This window comes from Schistosoma haematobium, chromosome 2, assembly GCF_000699445.3.
Source record: "Schistosoma haematobium chromosome 2, whole genome shotgun sequence".
NCBI classification, from domain to species: Eukaryota; Metazoa; Platyhelminthes; class Trematoda; order Strigeidida; family Schistosomatidae; genus Schistosoma; species Schistosoma haematobium.
The window spans coordinates 38,635,391-38,658,992 of NC_067197.1; the positions used below are offsets into that span (position 1 = coordinate 38,635,391).

General features: G+C 34.4%; 1 protein-coding gene across 1 annotated transcript; it reads left to right on the forward strand.

Moving 5' to 3' along the window:
- Nucleotides 1-1,027: 1,027 nt before the first annotated feature.
- MS3_00006916 (uncharacterized protein) lies at nt 1,028-23,596 on the forward strand. Its single transcript, XM_051215155.1, has 10 exons — nt 1,028-1,140; nt 1,202-1,257; nt 3,100-3,133; nt 4,950-5,074; nt 9,886-9,963; nt 16,009-16,045; nt 18,148-18,272; nt 21,238-21,318; nt 22,579-23,355; nt 23,407-23,596. Exons 1-9 carry the CDS (start codon nt 1,101-1,103, stop codon nt 22,603-22,605), a joined length of 603 nt encoding a protein of 200 aa, XP_051068339.1. The 5' UTR covers nt 1,028-1,100; the 3' UTR covers nt 22,606-23,355; nt 23,407-23,596.
- Nucleotides 23,597-23,602: the final 6 nt, after the last annotated feature.

Consider the following 23,602-nt stretch of genomic DNA (forward strand, 5'->3'; position numbering starts at 1 on the left):
ATTCAACTTTTGAAGAAGCAACTAAACTGTAAGTTACAAAAACGCCAAAAACTGCATTTTATGCTCACTGAAACACCATAAATACATTAAAATTTTAAAAATCGTAGATAAACTGTACATTACTGGATTTGTTTGAACTTATCAAATCTAATATAGAAGAACTTTCGTCTAAATTTGATCGAATAGTTTCACAATATTTGGGTGCCGAGTTAATATGAGACATTAAAGAGAAAGAATGTATTTGTAGAATCTCAGCAAATGAATTTGAAGTAAATTCAACGTTTCGCCTAGCAATCTCGTCCAAGTCTTCTCACGGAAATAATAATCAAACATCAAATTCATCGAATATAAATAAGTGCATGATTCTCCGATTTACTGTATACTGAGTAAGTCATCTAATCAAAGTTAACAATGCCTAAAGTAGGTATATACATTAGTGTGTAAGAGACATGTGGTGTGAAACGAAAAGTGTTAAGATAACAGATTGTGTATATACGTCAGTGAGAAGAAGAAATTTCATTCACTATACATTTGTCTCGTATCGGTGAATTTTACGAAAATATATTATTATTATTAATGGCTTTATTCAATATCATATTTTGGTACAATATAGATTTTTCAGCACAAATAATACTCCGTGCGAAGAAGGAGTTGGAAGAAATGAGATTAGACTCATTGTATTGTGCCTCCCTACGGAAATCTTTAGTAAAAAGGTGAAAGATTTATCCGCAAATGAGGAGATACCAGAGTTTCGATGTGATATATATAAACTTACATTCTAAACAAAAGATTGATTTTATTCAAAACCTATAAACAATTGTACATCAATGAAATATTATAGACATTTATTGCCTTCTTCTTATTAATTTTTTTAGGACTTTACCCACGGTTTGTTTTTTAACATTCATATTCATGTTGAAACTGAAACGAAGATAAGTGACAATGAATTTTTGTTATTGAAGTGAACAAAGATCAATCATGTAGTTCATTCAGTTGATAAAGATAAAGGAATAATGATAAAGAAAAACAATTCTTGATCAATTTATGTATAAATATTCATTATATAATTAAAGTAGAATGATAATAATTAACCATTAACTATGAAATCATTATGTATATTGTGTTTACTTATTTCATTAGGTAAGTAGTGAATTCATGAAATTTCTTATTCATCTTACATTGTATTTTTTTGAAATTTCAGTATTCTGTATGAATAATGTAATGGAAGATTCTACACAACAGTTACAAGTTCAAAAGGTCAGTAAAATCAATGAAAATTGTCTGATTGAATATTTAATTAAGTTGAGATATTTATGATCTCTGTTTTTCATATGAAGTAGACTGAAAGATTACAACTTTCTAGGGGTATTTCCTAGGGTTCTTATGAGAAGCAGTTATCAGTGTAGTTCAACCGGGTCTGCATTGGTCTATTGGTTAAGCGTTCGCGCTTGAGACTGATAGTTTCTGGGTTCAAATCTCGTGAGGTGGGATCATGGATGCGCATTGTTGAACAGTCCCATAATAGGACGAAACGGCCGTTCAGTGTTTCCAGGTTTTACATGATGGTCTAGCTTCAATTGACTCATGAATTCGACTATAAAATTACTAAAATCTCCACGAAACCCCTGATAATTCATTAGATCATTCATAGATCAATTGTGATTTTGTAATGCTATTTTATACTGATCCACTTGATAACGTTGGTTGATATAATTTTTTATTACACATGATTTAATATGGATTATTTTAAATATTCATGAGGGTATTGTATGGAGAGGTGAGTTGCAACTTTGGGTTGAACACTAAAAATACCAAACTAATTCTCATTAATATACATGAAAATCAAGTCACATAGTTTCTGGCAACTTCCTACAGTCACACAAATCTATATTACGAGTATGAAACGATTGAAGAGAACCAAAATATATTATTCAGGTGTGTATAATTTAAAGGGATAAAGACCTATATACATTTCACTGTACATGTTTACACTGGTACTGGACCGAATCGCCTATAAGTTTAAAAGTCAACCCGTTGTTTACTGTGTTACTGAGTCCAAATTTAATAAAAAATTGTGTATAAATGGCAAAGTCAAAAGTATCCTCTCATGATGTGCATGTGCTAAATGCATACTAATTTAATACAGTCATTATGATCAGCAACAAGAAAGTATTAATTGTTAAAAGTAGTGATAAAATGTTTCGGTAATTTAAGTTAAAAAGTCGATTTCAAGCCAAGATAGTTATCTATATGAAATAGACGAGATGTAATTAGCAATGAAATCCATGACACACATTTCTCCCTATTCGGGACTCGTTAGATGGATTTACCTGAATCCTAGAGTTGATATCCTCTCCGGGGACTCATTTCACTATCTTTTTGCTTCAATTGCCATCCAGTTAACTATTGAGTCCAAGTAGTCATTCACTCTTGCAACGGACTGGGCATCAACTTTATGATACCAGTACATCCATCTGACGAGACCTAAATAGAATGAAGCGTGCGTCATGGATTCCACTGCTAGTTATATCCTATCTGTTTTATGCAGATAACTATACTGGATTGAAATTGACTTTATAACTTAAATTAACGAAACATTTTAATTACTACTTGTAACAATCAATACTAACCTGCGGCTATAGCAAGACAATCCGCATAGGATATACATATGTCAATCAAGAATGATCAAATCTCAGTCAAAATATTAACAATGAGATAATCCAGGTCATTCCAAATTTAGATCAATGTATTTATTGAATGATGTACTTAGACTAAAACATTCAGTGTTCTACGTTCATATTTTACTCAAAAATCCATTTAGTTTTGATATACCATATTAGGTTGATAAAACTAAACTTAAGTAACTGGTTGTTTGTGAACAGTGTGGAAGCTCCATACTCGAACGGTTTTTGTTAGGGACTAGAATGATTAAAACTTGACAGAATTGCAGATTAGTTCCGATTTTTTTTTATATATACTGAACAGATCATTTATACACGATTGAATACGTGCCAGTGTTAAATAGATCAAAATTATTTTCTGACATTTTATCTTTCTGTTCAATTTATCCTTTATAATTTATTTCTTTAAAAAAAGCAGGATCATAGAAGACGAAGTCAACCAAATCTTTATCGTAAGTGTACTTGTCTTCATTAAACTACAAATATATCAGAAGGGGTTTTGTGGAGATTTTAGAAATTTCACTGATTGAAATCATAAGTCAATTGGAGCTAGATCACCATGAAAACCTAGAAGCACTGGACGGCCGTTTCGTCCTAGAATGGGACTCCTCAGCAGTGCGCATCCACGATCCTGCACTTCGCGAACTTCGTGGATTGGTTGGAGTTAGACATTAACACCGTTGGATGCCGCCCCAGTGGTCTGGTTGGTTAAGCACCTGGCGCTGGACTGATAGGTCCTGGGTTCGAGTCTCACGGGGTGCGGAGTCGTGGATACGCACTGCTGAGGAGTCCCATGCTAGGACGAAACGGTCGTCCAGTGCTTCCAGGTTTTTCATGGTGATCTAGTTTCAATTGACTTACAAAATATATATTGATACGGAATGATTTGTGTGTATATTTGTATCAACTTTGAAATACACAATTTAGGAACTGTTTTATTTGTATTGTCAATTAAATAAGACAGAATCACTTCAAGGAATTTTCAACACATCGAATGTAATATTCTCAAATGAAATGTTGTATATTAATAAATCGATTGAGAGAAACCATTATGTATATAAGTAACAAAATATATCTCTTTCAAACACTGTAATTTAACATTTAAGGTAATTTACAAGATAGATTTTAATGAAGTTTCAATGAAGATTTAGTGATACATAGCATATTTCATATAGTCACAACAACCAGTCTAATAAAGAAATCTAAAATGATATAAAAACGATTTAGTAAATAAATACTTTGCATTATGTAAACATCCTCAAACTCTTGACTGGTTCAAATGATTATCATTGTGTTCTTTAATAGTTTCGTAATGATATTTGTGTGTCAGTTGAATTTGTGACCTGATAAAAAATATGTTGAGAAGAATACTCATTATTTATATATCTGTTAGTTCATTCGTGGTTGGCTTCGTCGAATAGACTATTTGCAAATACTTTACGTATCTTATTCAACAAAACATACAAGGAATAGACATGTTAGTTGACTTCAGGCAATTTTATTGATAACATTATGTGTATTGGCGATAAAAGTAATGATAAGTGCGATAACTGAACTATCGATTGGGTTTCTCAGACAATTACGATAACCCTAGACTAAAGGCCCTTGTCAAATTGAATACAACAGTAGAGGTCTAAAGTGTAAAAGCATAGACTGGTGATAAAGATTTATTTGACTCCCAAAATAAATCAATAAATGAGTTATGAAGACACCACATAATGTATAGTTTATTTTCAGTCGAATTAACAGCCAGATTTGTATAAATTGAATTGATCGAAGGTCCTCGATGCGCACTTTTGAGGAGTCCCATACTAGGACGAGACGGCCGTCAAGTGCATCCAGGTTTTCCATAGTGGTCTAACATCAATTAATTCATGAATCCAACTAATAAATTACTACAATCTCCACAAGACCCCTTCCTGATAATAACTTACTATGTGACTACATATTTACTAATTAAGCATCAGTAATTTTACTTAACGTGTAAATAAGTGTCACAAACGATTGAGAAATGTCAATTTTATGTGTCATTCGTACTCCAATGAATGAAGTTATTCCTCTCCATATCAAAAATTTTCCATCATTTAAACATTTTATTACAGAAAGGCACTGTACTATTAGATCTACTACTTTGTCCCTCCATTACAAATTTCAATTGTTTTAAAATGAAGAATCAACTATTAATCGAAGCCAGATAGTTTATATAAAGTAATATAATATAAATCATATCATATATTGTGTATATTGTTTTTTTCTCTCGCAATTTAGAGTGTATGGCATGCGTATCCGGTGTTGTACAAGCCAAAAATATAATTTTAAGTTCATCAACAAATGTATCAATCAATGGTATAATTAAAAATGTTTGCATGGGAACTGGCCCATTTAATACCTCAGTAAGTAATTATTAACTTCTTTTAACATCAACTTAATCATGCATATAAATGTGTCTTTCAGTAACTATGATACAGTAAGTGGTTTTATAAGTCAAACGCAGAAAAATTAACAACGAAGAATTTTGATAGTTTGTAGAGCCCTTAATTTTGTTGTCATTTAGATCGAACGATGTTGTCGAAAGGGCTCTCTACTTTAGTGGCCCGAGATCTGACACCAAGGTGATTGTATTGATGATTGTTGTTGAAATATATATGTCGCCTATCCTCGTATATAATCATCGACTTTAATAGCGTTAGTCAGTAACGGATTAAGATAAGTCAAATAGCGAGAATGGACTTTTGAATACATATATTTTGTATATGGAGCGAATGGAAAAGAGAGAAGAGAAACGACGCGCAGTGGAGATGGCGGGTAAGCCAACACCCATTTAACCAAGCGTTAATCAATATTTATAGTGACACAAAAATAGGTTACAGACATATAAGTAGTGGGATAAGAAGTGTACAAACACATATGGCTCATATAAAAACGGTGAAGATTGATAAGCGGATAATTAACAAGGTCAAAATGTGACTCAAGTAGGATGAACAGATTGGGCTGTCCGAAAGCGAGAAAAAGGTATATGGGCTTAACATAATAACCAACACCAAAAGTTTTATTCTCTGAGCTAGACGATCAAACCATCCAGCTCAGAGAATAAAACTCCATCAAAATCATTCACCTGAGCTATAAATCTTTCCCACCATTACATAACCAAGGATTTCATGCATAAAAATTCGATTGTTTAACTGATGTTAGACTTTGTAACAGGAAGTAAACGTTAACTGAAGGTTTTAAAATTGTAAACTGTAATTTTTCGAATCAATAGCATCATACTCTCTTGTCAGACCAAAAAATTCTGATACTGGAAAGTTTCAATGCTTAACAGTTTCCTGGATTTTAATTAATTTCTTGGCAAACAACAGTCATTTAACAGCGATCATATTGTTATCGTAAACTTATAGGACCAATAGCCATTACTATAAAATATGGTACCAATGTGTGAGATAAAAAAAGACCACAATATTTCAAATTATCAGTGGTAATGGACTAGGTGTCGGTACATGAAATATCATCTGAAAGTATAGTACATTATTACGTGGAGTCTAATGTATAGGATTTGATCTTACATAACATTGTGAATGTTTACTACTTAAAACATGACAACAATGAAAGTATTCTTCGATATACCTTAGTTTTCAATATCTGTTTATTCACTATCAATTTGTAATATGATTTCAAAATAAACAAGAATGAATTGCATAATATCATTGAAGGATTATTCTATTTGTCTTGGATTATTTTCATTGCTACCGAATAACTTCTGATATCAGAAATAGTTCTACTAACAAACTTTTACCTACTTAAATAGTCTAAGACTTGATACATTATACATTATATCTGTTGACTCTTCAATGTCAGCAATATTCTGAGTGCTCTTTGTTACTTACTTACTTACGCCTGTTACTCCCAATGGAGCATAGGCCGCCGACCAGCATTCTCCAACCCACTCTGTCCTCCGCCTTCTTTTCTAGTTCCATCCAATTCTTGTTCATTTTTCTCATGTCTATCTCCATTTCCCAGCGTAATGTGTTCTTTGGTCTTCCTCTTCTCCTTTGGCCTTCAGGATTCCATGTGAGGGATTGCCTTGTGACACAGTTGGGTGCTTTCCTCAATGTGTGTCCTATCCACTTCCAACGCTTCTTCCTGATTTCTTCCTCCACTGGAATCTGGTTTGTTCGCTCTCACAGTAGGTTGTTGCTAATAGTGTCTGACCAACGGATTCGAAGTATTTTGTGTAGACAACTGTTAATAAACACCTGTATTTTCTGGATGATGGCTTTCGTAGTTCTCCAGGTTTCCGCCCCATACAGTAGAACCGTTCTGAAATTTGTATTTAAAATCCTGACTTTTGTGGTGGTTGACAGTTGCTTTGAGTTCCAGATGTTCTTCAGTTGTAAATATGCTGCTCTTGCTTTGCCGATCCGCGCCTTCACATCTGCATCAGATCCACCCTGTTCATCAATGATGCTGCCCAAATACGTAAAGGTTTTTACATCTTCCAAATCTTCTCCGTCAATTGTGATTGGATTGGTGCATTCTGTGTTGTATTGGAGAATCCTGCTTTTCCCTTTGTGTATATTGAGACCTATTGCTGCTGAGGCTGCTGCTACACTGTTCGTCTTCTCCTGCATCTGTTATTGCGTTTGGGATAGAAGGGCCAGATCGTCTGCGAAGTCTAGATCATCCAACTGCATCTTAGATTTCCATTGTATCCCGCGCTTTCCTTCAGATGTTGACGTCTTCATGATCCAGTCGATCACAAGGAGAAAGAGAAAGGGTGAGAGTAAGCAACCTTGCCTAACACCGGTCTTCACTTTGAACGACTTTGTTAACTGTCCTCCATGCACGATTTTGCAGTTTAATCCATCATATGAGTTCTGTATGATATTGACTATCTTCTGAGGCACGCCGTAGTGTCGAAGAAGCTTCCATAGTGTTGTTCTGTCCACGCTATCAAATGCCTTTTTGTGGTCAATGAAGTTGATGTAGAGCGATGAATTCCATTCAATTGATTGTTCCACAATGATCCGTAGAGTTGCGATTTGGTCTGTACACGATCTATCCTTACGGAATCCTGCCTGTTGGTCACGAAGTTGGGCGTCTACGCAGTCCTTCATCCTGTTTAACAATACCCTGTTGAAGACTTCTCCCGGTATTGAGAGAAGAGTGATGCCCCTGTAGTTATCACACTTGCCGAGATCGCCTTTCTTCGGTGTTTTGATCAGGAGTCTTTCCTTCCAGTCTTTTGGTGCTTGTTCCTCATCCCAAATCTTATTGAAGAGAATGTGGAGTATCCTTGCAGTTGCCGCTACGTCTGCTTTTAATGCCTCTGCTGGGATGTTGTCTGGTCCTGCTGCTTTTCCACTCTTGATTTGCCTGATGGCCATGCTGATTTCTTCAATTGTTGGTGGGCCAACATTGATTGGGAGGTCCGTGGGTGCTGCTTCGATGTTGGGTGGGTTCAGTGGGGCTGGTCGATTCAGGAGTTCTTTGAAGTGTTCTACCCACCTGTTTTGTTGCTCTTCAATGTTGGTGATTACCTTGCTTTCCTTGCTTTTCACTGGTCGTTCTGGTTTGCGGCGATTTCCAGAGAGTTTCTTTGTCGTGTCATACAGTTGTCTCATGTTTCCTTCTCTTGCAGCCTTTTCCGACGTCGTTGCTAGATCTTCCACATATTTATGTTTGTCGGTTCTGATGCTCCTCTTCACTTGTTTGTTTACTTCTGTGTATTCAGCTTGTGCCTTGGCTTTTTCTGATCTTGTTCGACTGGTATTGATTGCTGCCTTCTTGTTCCTCCTTGAGTGCTCTTTGTTGGATATGAGATATTTAGAGGTGGTAAACAGAAAGCTCCAAAACTTATATCTTGTTCTTATCAACATCTATCAATGAATCGTACTTGAAAAACCAAGGGAATTAAACTACTCAACTCCTTCAAGTAATGATTTCATCATTGGGTTTATTTAACGGTGAGTAATTTACTGTTAAGGAAGATTATATAATTTATCAAGTTACAGAATATACCTTATTTATTACATTTCTGAACCAATTGATCATTTTCAAGCCATTAATCAATAATCATTGGTGCCTAGATTTCTTGATATCATCTTCTAATCTAGACCAGACTTTTGGTTGTATATTACATTCTTGTTTTTGAAAGGTCGATTTTTCGACCATTTGTTGCCATAAATAAAGAGTTGTGTTTTTAAAGTCGATGGCAAGTTTTCTCTGTTTCATTGACCTGACTATTTAGCTTACTCATATCAAACTACAGAAGTTGGTAATGATTAATAAACTAGAATGTATGTTCGTAACTTTGATCTAGTCGACTTAAATGCGTGATTTTAACAAATGCAATAAAGGGTATTAACAGTGAAATATAACAGATAACTTTCTTTACAGTCAGTCATTCAAAATAAACTTTGCGTTTAATCATTGTATCGAAAACTTTGAATATCCAGTCTATTTGTGACCTACATTTTACTTGGAACAGGTTGCTGTAAATATTGAGTTTTCTGATAATTTGTTCGATCATCTCATCATTAGTATGTATAAGTCAACTTGTAAAGAACCACTGTTTATCACACTTGAAGTGAATATGTAATTTAGAGTAAAAATGTTTCTTTTTTCGTAAACAAATAACTGCTGGATGATAATTCGTCATCATTTGAAGTACCCATCCCTTCTCATTTATAGTTAATCCCATTACAAATAGTATCCAATATCCTTTGAGTTTACAATACAATGCCATAGATTACAGACTGAAATTTGTAACTCTCATCAACTTTCCTCATATCACAATTTATTCTTTACTGTAGCACGTGATACAACCATTTCAGGGAATGTTCTCTGTGCCAATAATATGAAAACAAATTATTCCAACATGAGATAGTTGTTCCTGAATAAATCAAGTAAAGATATTTTAGATTGACCGATTAAAAAATATAATAGGCACACACTCATGATGGGTTATAGTCTACGATGAAACGTTTGGATGATATTGCATGAGCTGAATTATATTGACACTGCTTATCAACTAGAACTTTTATTCTAATATTGAGTTCAACTTATTTATGCCTGTTACCCCTCGTGGAGGAGTATAGGCTGCTCATCAGGATTCTCCATTGAACTCTGTCCTGGGCAATATTGAGTTCAAGCAAGTGGGAAATCTTAGTATTCTTCTTTTTCACTTGAATGTTTCTTTTTTCAGTGTGGAATGTTTGTGAATGGACTTTTGTCAAATATCTTTTATGTAATCCAGGAAGTGATACCACATGATTTGTGTGCTGTAAGTCGATTCAGGATTCCTTTCACTTGAATATTATTACTTTTATTATTGTTTTCACTAATTAGACTGTGTTTGGAAGATTTCCTGTTTGTATGAAGTTGACAAAATGATTACTAAAATAAAATTTAAGTTGTCATATAATCCTCTATAGTGAGTTTTAGATTATTGAGCATGAAATTAACTTGACAAGCTGCACGACTAAACTACACAATGTATCATCTTTCAACCCTAGTCATACTCTTTATAAAAACCGAAAACACGGTTAACTACGGTTATCTTGAATAATTAGTTATTTAGTCTATTCATCTGATTGCTGTCTGATTGAAATAAACTAGAAATATATGTAAAACGTGAATAGTTACCCTATAAAGACTCATTCAACCGATGAGCGATCCACTTAGTTGTTTATATAACAACTGTCAGATTGATTATTTTAGGTTCAACCTCGATTCGGGGTTTCTTTCAACATCACTCATTATCTTTGGGTAAACGACAATAGGTTAATTGTATAGATATGTCATACACATAGTTCCATTAACCACTTTAAAGACAATAAGGACAAAGGTATGGATATGTGACTGGGTATTTTAATAATCAGTTTATGTAAAGCTGGCAGATAACTCGTTGGGAAAAAGTGTGTTTATTTTGAGATAGCATTATAATCAAACACTATGTAAGAGGATAGACCAAGAGCAATGAAATGTACCTCTATATACTAATGGAAAGAAATTAACGATAATTAACAATTTACAAGAGCAAATTTAAGATAGTCTGAGAGTAGAAATCAGAAACATAATGATTAAGTACTAAGTACAAAATGAATTGATAGAAAATGTCAGTATGCCTCCCATTTAATGAAGACTAAAAATAATTTTATTCAGTTTCACACGCTACTGAACTACTTGAAGGTTTTGTTACGAAATTATAGGGAGTAAAATGATTTACGAAGACAAATCTACCCTCATATGAGAATCCTAGACAGAAATCACAGTAGTTGGCTAACAAAAGTTCTGATTTACAAGTAGGAACTTTGGAGCTAATTGTGTTTTTAATGAGTATAAAAGTCCAATGTTCCCATTAAATGATTATTATACCTCATAGTTACGCTTATTTGTACTTCATTATCGAATCAGTAAAGCCATTACCACAATACGAGATTTTTGATAATTCTATGATATTCTAGATGTTGGTTTAATTTTACTTTGTTGATATAATGCGGCAACTTCCGAGTCAAACCGTAACCTAGTTATCACCAGCTTCATGGGATATGAACTTAAGTGCGTCTACGTTTGAAATGATTCAACTCCAAACAAGATAATTATAAAGAACTCTCATTTTCAATAATTCGTCAGCTGACATCAGTTCATAATGAAAGATTGTCTGTCAAAATATGCTATTGAATAGCTTGAAAACCAATCAAAATTATTCTTATTTTGTTGATCCTCATAGTATACTGTTACTACATTGATCATTAATAATCAATAAAATAGTGTAAAATTAGAAAATTTCGACTTTCAATACTTGATCACACCTTAAGATTCCGTGATATCGAACTTTGCCTAGTATAAAATGAATAAAGGTTATACAAGCTCTCTGATAACTTCGCCTGGAGTCCTTCCGGGGGCTACTGCCGGTCCCAAGCCCGGATAAAGGAGGAGGGTTGGGCATGGGGTTAGCGACCCCATCCCGTAGAAAACTAACTCGCTAAAAAAACGCTAACCCAAAAAAATTATTCAAACCTTTCAAACTCTGCCTTGGGAGTCAGAAGGTCTTCATTTAGAAGAACTATGACGCCTCATGATGAAAGCCGAATTCTTTCGGAAGTTACGAGGCCGATGCCCCTTCTGACAACCAGAGCAACCATTTATTTAGGTACATGGAATGTTCGTACAATGTGGGACACCGGGAGAGCCTTCCAAATTGCTGCAGAAATGAGGAGTTACAACCTAGAGGTGCTTGGGATCAGTGAAACACACTGGACGCAAGTTGGACAACAACGACTAACTTCAGGAGAACTTCTGTTATACTCCGGCCATGAAGAAGAAAATGCACCACATACACAAGGAGTTGCATTGATGCTGTCCAAACGAGCACAAAAGGCACTTATAGGATGGGAATCTCATGGACCAAGGATCATCAAAGCCTCCTTCAAAACAAAGAAAGAAGGCATTTCAATGAACATCATCCAATGCTATGCGCCTACCAACGACTACAATGAAGACGCTAAAGATCAATTCTACGATAGGTTGCAGTCAATCATCGAGAAGTGCCCAACAAAGGATCTGACCATTCTGATGGGAGATTTGAATGCCAAGGTTGGAACGGACAACACTGGATATGAAGACATCATGGGACGACACGGACTGGGAGAAAGAAACGAAAATGGTGAGAGATTTGCAAACCTATGTGCCTTCATTAAACTGGTCATAGGCGGCACCATATTCCCACATAAACGCATAAACAAAACCACATGGACTTCACCGGATCACTCTACACAAAACCAAATCGACCATATTTGCATCAACAAAACGTTCAGGAGGACGACGAAAAACGTGAGAACCAAGAGAGGAGCTGCTATAGCCTCAGATCATCACTTGCTGGTCGCCAAGATAAATTGAAACTCAAGAAACACTGGACAGTGGGGCGGACAACATCACAAATGTTCAATACGGACTTTCTTCAGGATACTGACAAACTCAACAAATTCAAGATAGTCCTCAACAATAAGTTCCAAGCCTTTCATGATCTACTCAATGGAGAAGAAACTACTATGGGGAGCAACTGGAAGGGGATCAAAGAGGCAGTCACTTCAACATGTCATGAGGTCCTGGGTCACAAGAAGCACCATCACAAGGAATGGATCACTGTTGATACACTGGATAAGATTCAAGGAAGGAGGGACAAGAAAGCAGCAATCAATACCAGTCGAACAAGATCAGAAAAAGCCAAGGCACAAGCTGAATACACAGAAGTAAACAAACAAGTGAAGAGGAGCATCAGAACCGACAAACATAAATATGTGGAAGATCTAGCAACGACGTCGGAAAAGGCTGCAAGAGAAGGAAACATGAGACAACTGTATGACACGACAAAGAAACTCTCTGGAAATCGCCGCAAACCAGAACGACCAGTGAAAAGCAAGGAAAGCAAGGTAATCACCAACATTGAAGAGCAACAAAACAGGTGGGTAGAACACTTCAAAGAACTCCTGAATCGACCAGCCCCACTGAACCCACCCAACATCGAAGCAGCACCCACGGACCTCCCAATCAATGTTGGCCCACCAACAATTGAAGAAATCAGCATGGCCATCAGGCAAATCAAGAGTGGAAAAGCAGCAGGACCAGACAACATCCCAGCAGAGGCATTAAAAGCAGACGTAGCGGCAACTGCAAGGATACTCCACATTCTCTTCAATAAGATTTGGGATGAGGAACAAGCACCAAAAGACTGGAAGGAAAGACTCCTGATCAAAACACCGAAGAAAGGCGATCTCGGCAAGTGTGATAACTACAGGGGCATCACTCTTCTCTCAATACCGGGAGAAGTCTTCAACAGGGTATTGTTAAACAGGATGAAGGACTGCGTAGACGCCCAACTTCGTGACCAACAGGCAGGATTCCGTAAGGATAGATCGTGTACAGACCAAATCGCAACTCTACGGATCATTGTGGAACAATCAATTGAATGGAATTCATCGCTCTACATCAACTTCATTGACCACAAAAAGGCATTTGATAGCGTGGACAGAACAACACTATGGAAGCTTCTTCGACACTACGGCGTGCCTCAGAAGATAGTCAATATCATACAGAACTCATATGATGGATTAAACTGCAAAATCGTGCATGGAGGACAGTTAACAAAGTCGTTCAAAGTGAAGACCGGTGTTAGGCAAGGTTGCTTACTCTCACCCTTTCTCTTTCTCCTTGTGATCGACTGGATCATGAAGACGTCAACATCTGAAGGAAAGCGCGGGATACAATGGAAATCTAAGATGCAGTTGGATGATCTAGACTTCGCAGACGATCTGGCCCTTCTATCCCAAACGCAATAACAGATGCAGGAGAAGACGAACAGTGTAGCAGCAGCCTCAGCAGCAATAGGTCTCAATATACACAAAGGGAAAAGCAGGATTCTCCAATACAACACAGAATGCACCAATCCAATCACAATTGACGGAGAAGATTTGGAAGATGTAAAAACCTTTACGTATTTGGGCAGCATCATTGATGAACAGGGTGGATCTGATGCAGATGTGAAGGCGCGGATCGGCAAAGCAAGAGCAGCATATTTACAACTGAAGAACATCTGGAACTCAAAGCAACTGTCAACCACCACAAAAGTCAGGATTTTAAATACAAATTTCAGAACGGTTCTACTGTATGGGGCGGAAACCTGGAGAACTACGAAAGCCATCATCCAGAAAATACAGGTGTTTATTAACAGTTGTCTACACAAAATACTTCGAATCCGTTGGTCAGACACTATCACAACAACCTACTATGAGAGCGAACAAACCAGATTCCAGTGGAGGAAGAAATCAGGAAGAAGCGTTGGAAGTGGATAGGACACACATTGAGGAAAGCACCCAACTGTGTCACAAGGCAATCCCTCACATGGAATCCTGAAGGCCAAAGGAGAAGAGGAAGACCAAAGAACACATTACGCTGGGAAATGGAGATAGACATGAGAAAAATGAACAAGAATTGGATGGAACTAGAAAAGAAGGCGGAGGACAGAGTGGGTTGGAGAATGCTGGTCGGCGGCCTATGCTCCATTGGGAGTAACAGGCGTAAGTAAGTAAGTAATTAAGTAAGTAAGTAAGCTATCTGATACATCTAACAGACATAAATCAACCAATAAGTACAAACCAGTAATATGATCTTGGATTCAGTGTAATGAAATCATTAAAGTGACTAATTTGATGACTGGATGCATTCTAATATTTAGTTAATTGAAGAGAAATGTATTGTACATTCAATAACAGTTTAGTTAAAAGTAAACATTGAAAATCGTTAGATTCCCTCTGTTTACCTTTCATTTATTTGAATTTTATTAAGTGAAATGAACTATCTGTTGATGCGACATTGATGTTTACCTCACTAGATTGAACAATAAACGGAATTTCACCGAGACTTAATGTGTTCACATTTCGCAATTATCATTTTCATTAAGTTACATAACTTGACTAAGTTTGATTTCTTTCAAGCAAATAAATGTTAGAGATGATCACGGTAATTTACTGAAAGAGGCAGTATAAATCTCTCTGATGTTGTAATCAGGTCTTAATCGAAACATAAAGTTATTCACAAGTCATGAAATACGTGCATTTTATCTACTGGGATTAGTTGTCGAACTTTAATCTTACATTAATAACTTAACTCAGTTTGTTTTTTATAGTTTTAACTTGAAAATGTGTTATTATTAATTTATCAATACGAGGGTCATGGAAATTGCTGAGAATTATTGAGATCACGAACCGATCTAAGTTAGACAATTATTGAACATCCGAAAGTACTTGACAGCTTCTTATCCTCGTATGGGGCTCCTCATCAGAGCTCATCTACCACCTCGCCCTTAAGGACTCAACCCAGGATCTTCTGCATTAGGCCAAAACCCCATACTAATCATCATCATGTGCTCATCAGTGACTGGCTTCGAGAGGAAATTTCCTGGGTCTTAATGATAACCCATTACCAGTGGAGTTTAACTGTGTTGACTATGAAGAAAGTACCCACCAAAGAAAATGGACGATGGTTGTGCGATACTAATGATTGACTGAAGTCAAACTTATAGATCATTGAATCCCAGCTCGGTGCCCTGAATATTTGGCGCTTGTGAGTGAGACAAAAGGCTCTGGGTTCTATATCTTCTGTGGCTGTGAATCCTCAATGGTAAGGGCTTCCATACTAGAACGAAACAGCTGTCCAGTGCTCCCAGATTTTCAGTAGTTGTATATCTCACATTGATCAGTGATCTCAACAAAACAACATTAATAAATTCATTGAGTGACTAAATATTAGATGATTGATTGTTTTTCAGACATTCGATTTTTGTGATTACCCACCTGAGATATCTGGTGAGTTTATAATATTTTGTGTAACATTTGGGTAGCCTATAAATTTACCGTAATTTCTGTTTATATTTATGAGGCTTGTGATTTGATGCTATAAAATATCGTATCATGATAATTAAAACAAGAAATCATGCTTTATCATAAGACTGGAGTAAACTTCCTTACTATCATCATCTCTTTTATGGCTAGCAGTAAAATTTGTTTCATTTTTTTTCTCATCGGCTGGTTGCACTTAGATTTCATTGTTAATGTTCAAACTGTGACTCGAAATCAGTACTTATGGTTTCGAACGCCTTGTTCTTTATTAAGCTACAGAGTCTAAATGGCACCAACGTTTTAACGTGCATAAACGTTCGTATTATCAAATTCGAGTCTTCATTTAGTCTGTCTCTATTGGAATCTGTGCATGGTAATTGTATACTTTGGAGACAATGCAAGTAGAATAGAGAACGTGACTGTTAGATTTTTGTACGAAATTCAAGTATCATATATGACAATTAGTAAAAATGCATTTATATACTGCGCAAAACATTTAAAATGGTAGCGAAACATTACTCTTTCTTTAACCATATGGTAAAAATGATAATGTCGAACTTATCGAACTCTTTAATATGTTACTTTAGATTGTTTATGAAACGGAAGTCGACGTTCATCCAATCAAAGTTAACAATGACTAAAGTAGGTATATACATTAGTGTGTAAGATACATGTGGTGTGAAACGAAAAGTGTTAAGATAACAGATTGTGTGTATACGTCGGTGAGAAGAAGTAATTTCGTTCACTATACATTTGTCTGGTGTCGGTGAATTTTACGAAAATATATTATTATTATTAATGACTTTACTCAATATTATATTTTGGTACACTTTTCGTTTCACACCACATATCTCTTACACACTAATGTATAGACCTACTTTAAGCATTGGTAACGTTGATTAGATGACTTATTCAGTATACAGTAAACCGGAGGATCAGATACCCATTTATATTCGATGAATTTGATTATTATTTCCTTAAGAAAACTTGCACCAGATTGTCAGACGAAACGTTGAATTTACTTGAAATTCATTTGCTGAGATTTTACAAATACATTCTCTCTCTTTAATGTTTGACATTAACTCGGTGCCCAAATATTGTGAAACTATTCGATCAAATTTAGACGAAAGTTCTTATTTGGAAGTCGACATTATTCCTAAAACCTAACCACAAATCCATAATTCTGAAATAAACGTAACTTTAGTGGCATTATATTTTATAGATGGACTAATCTGATATCACCATTCATATTTTTGTGTGAAATTTTTACTTTATAAATGATATCAGTTCGTGATAAAAATTCAAACACTAAATACCTAACGCTTACTGGAAACAGCCTGAAAACTATTAAAAATCGATTTGTATCTTTTTAAGGGTTTAATGAAATAGACCATCTCTATTTATAAGAACAAGTTTCTCTGTCTTTATTCTTTGGGTTTATACTCTGGCTAACCTGCAGAAGATATTAAAGTATTTAGTAATTATATAAAATCTATTTATACTTCGTAATATAGTTATTTCTTTTTCCAAAAACCATCCACTTATAAACGCTTTTTGCTGATTGACTAGAAACTAGTTGGAAATTTGTTGCAGTTGCTTTAAATTTGTCACTGTACAATGCTGTCACCCTTCTATAATGATCATATACACAAGTTTTACTAAACCTCTGAATATTTGATTAGCTTAATTTTCTATAAACTGATAAAAAAATGATGATAAGGCATATTGAAGAGTGTCTAAACAATCTCGAGGTATCCATTCAAAATTCATATACGATAACAAAAGTTGATTAAATGTAAGCAAAGACGGATAGTGACTAGCAGTGGAATCCAGGACGCACGTTTTGTTTTATCTGAGAATCGTCAGATGGACGTATCTGTATCCCAGAATAAATATTCACTCTGGGATTCGAACCCAGTACCATTCGCTTCAAACATGATCGCGTTATCAACTTAGCTACTGAAGAGATACAAGTAAAACAACACCAAGTGAATTGGATTAAATGTAGTTCTAATTATCAACTTTTTTTTGCATACTGATCAAAAGTCTTTTTTCTGTACGGTATTTAGTTTGTGAATATTGCCTCAAATCTGGACTTTCAATCAAATCAATATTATTGTCGGAAACTTTTGTATCCGAGTTATATAATAATACATTAAATATGTGTAATACACAACGCAATCAATCACTCATTGTAAGTTTATACTTGTCAATATTTATATATGTTTTATTTATTGATTTGATAATGTTTTAAATTATTGATTTTCATATATATTGATTATGAATTATTGATTAAATTTATTCAAATATTTATTTAGCTTAGTTGAAGTATACACGTTTTATTGTTTTACCTAGTTCCTTTATTTATTTATTTATTACAATTCATACATTTAAATGTTTACTTTATGTATGATCATTGGGTTTCTTTTTATGAATTGAATAATTGGAAGTCATCTTATCCTAAGTTATGATGAGTTCGTTGAAATTTAACTGTAACAAATTCTAGGAAAACCTAATAGAAGATGTTACTATTAGAAATAATTACTCTTTTAGTTATTGGGTTCTGTTTATTAACTACTACCGACCTACTGAGTCATTTATATCTGGTGTCCGCCCAGCAGACTCACGTCCCACCACTCCTCTCCGTCGACAACACCCTCTACAGCCAACACCACCCCGCCAGAACATTGCACTTGGCTCTACCTCTTCGCATCAGACTGTCCCAACTAGCACCTCAGCTCCAGGCCCCTCCTGGTTGGCAGTGATACCAAATGCAATGAACAAAAATACCAGTGGGGACAATCAAATGTATTTAACACAAAATTGCAGGACATGTTAATGAAATCTAACAATCATAAAATAAATGCTTAATTTGCAAAATGTCCATCAATTGTCTCAAAATGACTCAGACTTCATTGTTCTTGCATTTTCATACAAATTGCATTTTGTTTCCATTCTATACTGTTCGATCCTCTTGTCTCTCTGCTTCCAGACCTTCTGTTTACGACTAACACTATATACTACTTATGTCAATATAAGTAGCACATATCATACTACTTATCAGATATTCATCTCGGAATCAGATTAAATGGTACAATGGTTTTTTATTCCATTGTTTCATAGTTAAAGGGATTCAATTAAAATTGATTGTCTATAAAATTAGTAATAATAATTTATGATCTGGGCTCAAACACAAGAGACAATATGTTATTTCGATTCCGTTGAAATCATGAACCGATTAATGTTAGATCACCATTGAAAACCTGAAAGGACTAGACGGCTGTTTCGTCGCAGTATGGATCTCATAAACGGTGCGCATCCACGATTCCGTACGCGGGATTTGAACACAGCACCTTCAGTCTTGCGTGCAAACGCTTAACCTGTAGACCATTGAGCCGGTATCGAACGGTGTTGGTGTTTAACGCTAAAAAATCCACAACGTAGCGTGACCATCTTGTTTCAGGTTGGTTGCAGGCGGGGATTTATTACTACTCATAAAACAAGAGTCCATAAATTATTAGAGAACTTTTGCAAACATCCAATATCTAGTATATTCCATTGTTTATATTACGGACTGACTGTAATTAGACAACAATGGAAAACCAGAGAGCTTTGGACATCTTGTTTGTTTTAGTAAAGGACTACTGTGCAGCATGCACACACGACATCTCTTGTGATTGAATAAAGAATTTTCAATTCTTGTGGAAAAAATCTAAACGTTCAAACCATTAAGTTGGCATCCACAAATCCAGCAGCTATGTAGACATCCATTCCTAAGAAAACAAAGACATCCAAAAAGATTGGGACTAAGAAGGTAATCCGAAACATGATCTGACAGTTCCTGTATAGATGCTGCTACTATGAAGAACGTGAACCAAAATGGCCTTAGTTAAATCAATTTGTTTATGCAATAGATCTATACAGTTCGCTATTTATGCCTATTGCTAAATCAATCAACGAACGTCTAATTTAGGACGATGGAAGCATGACATTGTGGAAAATAATCAATACCTTGGATTAAATTTTATGTACATTTGACAATAGCTAGCAGGTACATATATCACATATATTGAAACTCAAACCGACAAACAATAGCCTCAAATGTCATAGTTTGAGTCACTAAATTTCACTGCAGTTTATACATCTTAGTTACTGTTTTCTAGTTCAGGAGAATATCCCTGCATTTGATTCTCAGTAAAATGAAGATAAAGATATACCCATTTGAAATGTTTCGGATATTATACAATCAAACGTTTGGATTTTACTGGAGAATAGTTGCAAATAATGAATTAATTAAGCAAAATTAAAACAATCCAGTGAAAAGAATCATCAATTTAATGATGTCATTTATTAAAACCATATATAATTGTTTATAATTATTTTATACAGTATTTTATAATAATTTTCGTATGGCTGAGGCTTCAGTAAACCTTAGCACATATTCTTTAACACTACAAAGGCCGTGTTAAAACCAATCTTGTGACCTATTTCAACGATGTATTTGACAATAGACGATGATAGATATTTATCATTTACTCTTATCGGGTCATTTGATTTTATTTGTTTCTGCAACCATTTAGGTACATGTTTACACACCTTAATTTGGAGATCACGATTACTGCTTCCTATGTATGTGTGGCAACACTCACAGTGGGATGTGACGCAATTGTTTTTATGTCTTTTAGGTTTCTGGTGAAGCATCGACTTTGTTTCTTCCTTGAGAATAATTTTTTACTGAATAATACGTTTTGTCAATAACTGCTTAGGCTTTTTTTCGATAAAAGACTATTTGAATCACCTCTAAACGGTAAGGTGATGTGGACAGGCATTTTGTTTGTGCCAAGGCTATAATGGGTCTCACTATACCATGACCTTTCCATCGATTTATAAGTTTTAGAGGATAATCATTTTACATTATTGTTTTATTCAATAACCTAATGTCATCATTAATAGAGTCTTTTATGCAAAGACGATTAATCTTGTTAAATAGACTCCTTGTTATATAGTTCTGATCATCTTCATTTTCTTATTATACCCTATCAAAATTTATCAAAGGGATTAATTGTTTCAAATTTCACATCTCTCTTCTATATTTAATTTGCATTTTGTCTTTGTTTTATAACACCTCAATCTTTACTGTATTTTACTTTTATTTTTAGTGTGGTCCATTCCTACATGATTTGTTCTTGGCAGTAACATTAAGCTTCAATAAACAATTTCTTATACAACGCCTTTGTCAGGTAATATAACCAGGGTGAATATTATTTCTTAATTAGACATAAATATTGTTTCATTAAATGAAGTTCCATTCAAAAATGAGAAACTAAAACTAAATTGTTTATCAGTATAGGGTTGTGGAGATTGTTGAGTTTTGATTAAGATTATGAATCGATCAATGTTTGATCACCATTGAAAACGCTCAAGCACTGGATGGCCGTTTCGTTCTAGTATGGGACTCCTCAGCGTTCGCAAGCAAGACCGAAGGTTTTGAGTTCAATTCCTCCGTGTGCGAGGTCATGGATACATTTCTGAGGAGTCTCATATTAACACGAAACAACCATCCAGTGCTTTTAGGTTTTCCGATGGTGGTCCAAAATTAACTGATTTGTGATCTCAATCAAAAATAATATAATTAAACCGAGATTTAGTGGAATGCTGAGAATAAATGTAACTGTACACTTGAAATCTATTTTGATCCATGTCACATTCCTAACCATAAACTATTACACTGATACTAACAAGGAAGTGTGTATTTATAAACATGAATTATACTGACCGTTCAGTTCATAAAATTGTACTATCAATGAATTTTACACTAAACAAGTAGTTTTCACCTAATGGAATAAGTTATTACGGTGTAGTGAACAAGAACACCAGTGGGGGCAATCGAATGTATTTAATACTGAATTACAGGACTTGTTAGTAAAATCTAACAATCATAAAGTAAATGCTTAATTTGCAAAATGTCCATCAATTGTCTCAAAATGACTCAGACTTCATTGTTCTTGCAATTTCATACAAATTGCATCCTGTTTCCATTCTTTACTTTTCGATCCTCTTATCTCTTCTGTCAGACCCTCTGTTCACGACTAACATCTATATATATATATATATATATATATATATATATATATATATATATATATATATATATATATATATATAACGTCAATATAAGTAGAACACACCACAACTGTTTGCATGATAAATTTTATTTTAGGCAGTTAAAATCCATCAAAGTATTTCGAAGTAAAGCCTGTCGAATATTCGATACATCTAATTATCTCTTGGTTATGTAATAATAAATTACCACAGTACAACCATTTATTGACTTTATTATTCCGATTGTGAAGAGTCAATCAGTTAGTAACTTTGTTATAAGATAATTGATTTCCATCGGTGATTGTTATACATTTTAGTTTTCTTATAATTTCCTTTTTATAATAAGAACTTTTAAATCATTCAAATCTTTATCTGTTTTGTTTTTGGCTTTATGATAGAATGCTGGATTTTGTTCAAAAGTATAACACTTTCAATATGAATGAATAACATTTCCTAATGTAATCGACTATAATATGAAATATCGATTATTTTTCTGATTGCTAAATAAATATACTGTTTAAATGTAAACAACCTTTTTGATAGTAGTATAGTAAATTATTATAAAATTTTACTAAATCACTTATATTCAAGTAATTTTATTCTAATGGTTTAAATAGTTGTCTTCTAAAATAAATCCGCCCCCTAGGAGTTACTTACTAATTATTGATAAATGATTATTATACAAATTGATCAATCACTGTGAGTCAATATAAAATTCTTCTGTAACGTAGATACAAATTCATTCGAGAATATAAATTGTATAAATACTTAATTCAGGCTTGTTACTATATACCAAACTTACATATGGATCAAACTTATAACCTAAGAGTTTCTATCAATGACATTGATTTTTAACTTTCAATGTATATTCATTCTCAAATTATTTCTTTACGTAATCATGTTTACATTTTATTATTCACATTAATCTTTCTTAATCAATGTCAATAAAAGTTATTATAATCAGATTTTATATCTGACTCAATAATATTACAATTACAAATCAATCTATGAAATATTCTAGAAACTGAAGAAAACTAAATTTTGTATTCATTCAAATTCATCATTATAAATTCTTGAATTTTAACTTATTCATCATTGATAACGAGCAATTCTTATTTCATTTATTTTTAATATCAATTATAGAAATCATTAAGAAACTATTAAGGAAAGGAAAGGTAACTAGAAATTTAATACTTTTAGGTTTATAATTATCTTCTATTGATTAGATCATGATTTAATTTTAATTATCAGAAGGGGTTTTGTGGAGATATTAGAAATTTCACTGATTGGAATCATGAATCAATTGAAGCTAGACTACTATGGGAAACGTGGAAACACTGAACGGCTGTTTCATCCTAGTATGGGACTCCTCAGCAGTGCGCATCCACAATCAAATCATTTAACTTTATTATAAGCATAAAA

What these genes read in the sequence shown, in the direction of transcription:
- MS3_00006916 (XM_051215155.1), top strand. Translation starts at nt 1,101, where the DNA reads ATGAAATCATTATGTATATTGTGTTTACTTATTTCATTAG. An exon ending in GTGTTTACTTATTTCATTAG is followed by an intron (nt 1,141 to 1,201) that starts GTAAGTAGTGAA and finishes TTGAAATTTCAG; the next exon opens with TATTCTGTATGAATAATGTA. An exon ending in TTATACAACGCCTTTGTCAG is followed by an intron (nt 21,319 to 22,578) that starts GTAATATAACCA and finishes GCTTTATGATAG; the next exon opens with AATGCTGGATTTTGTTCAAA.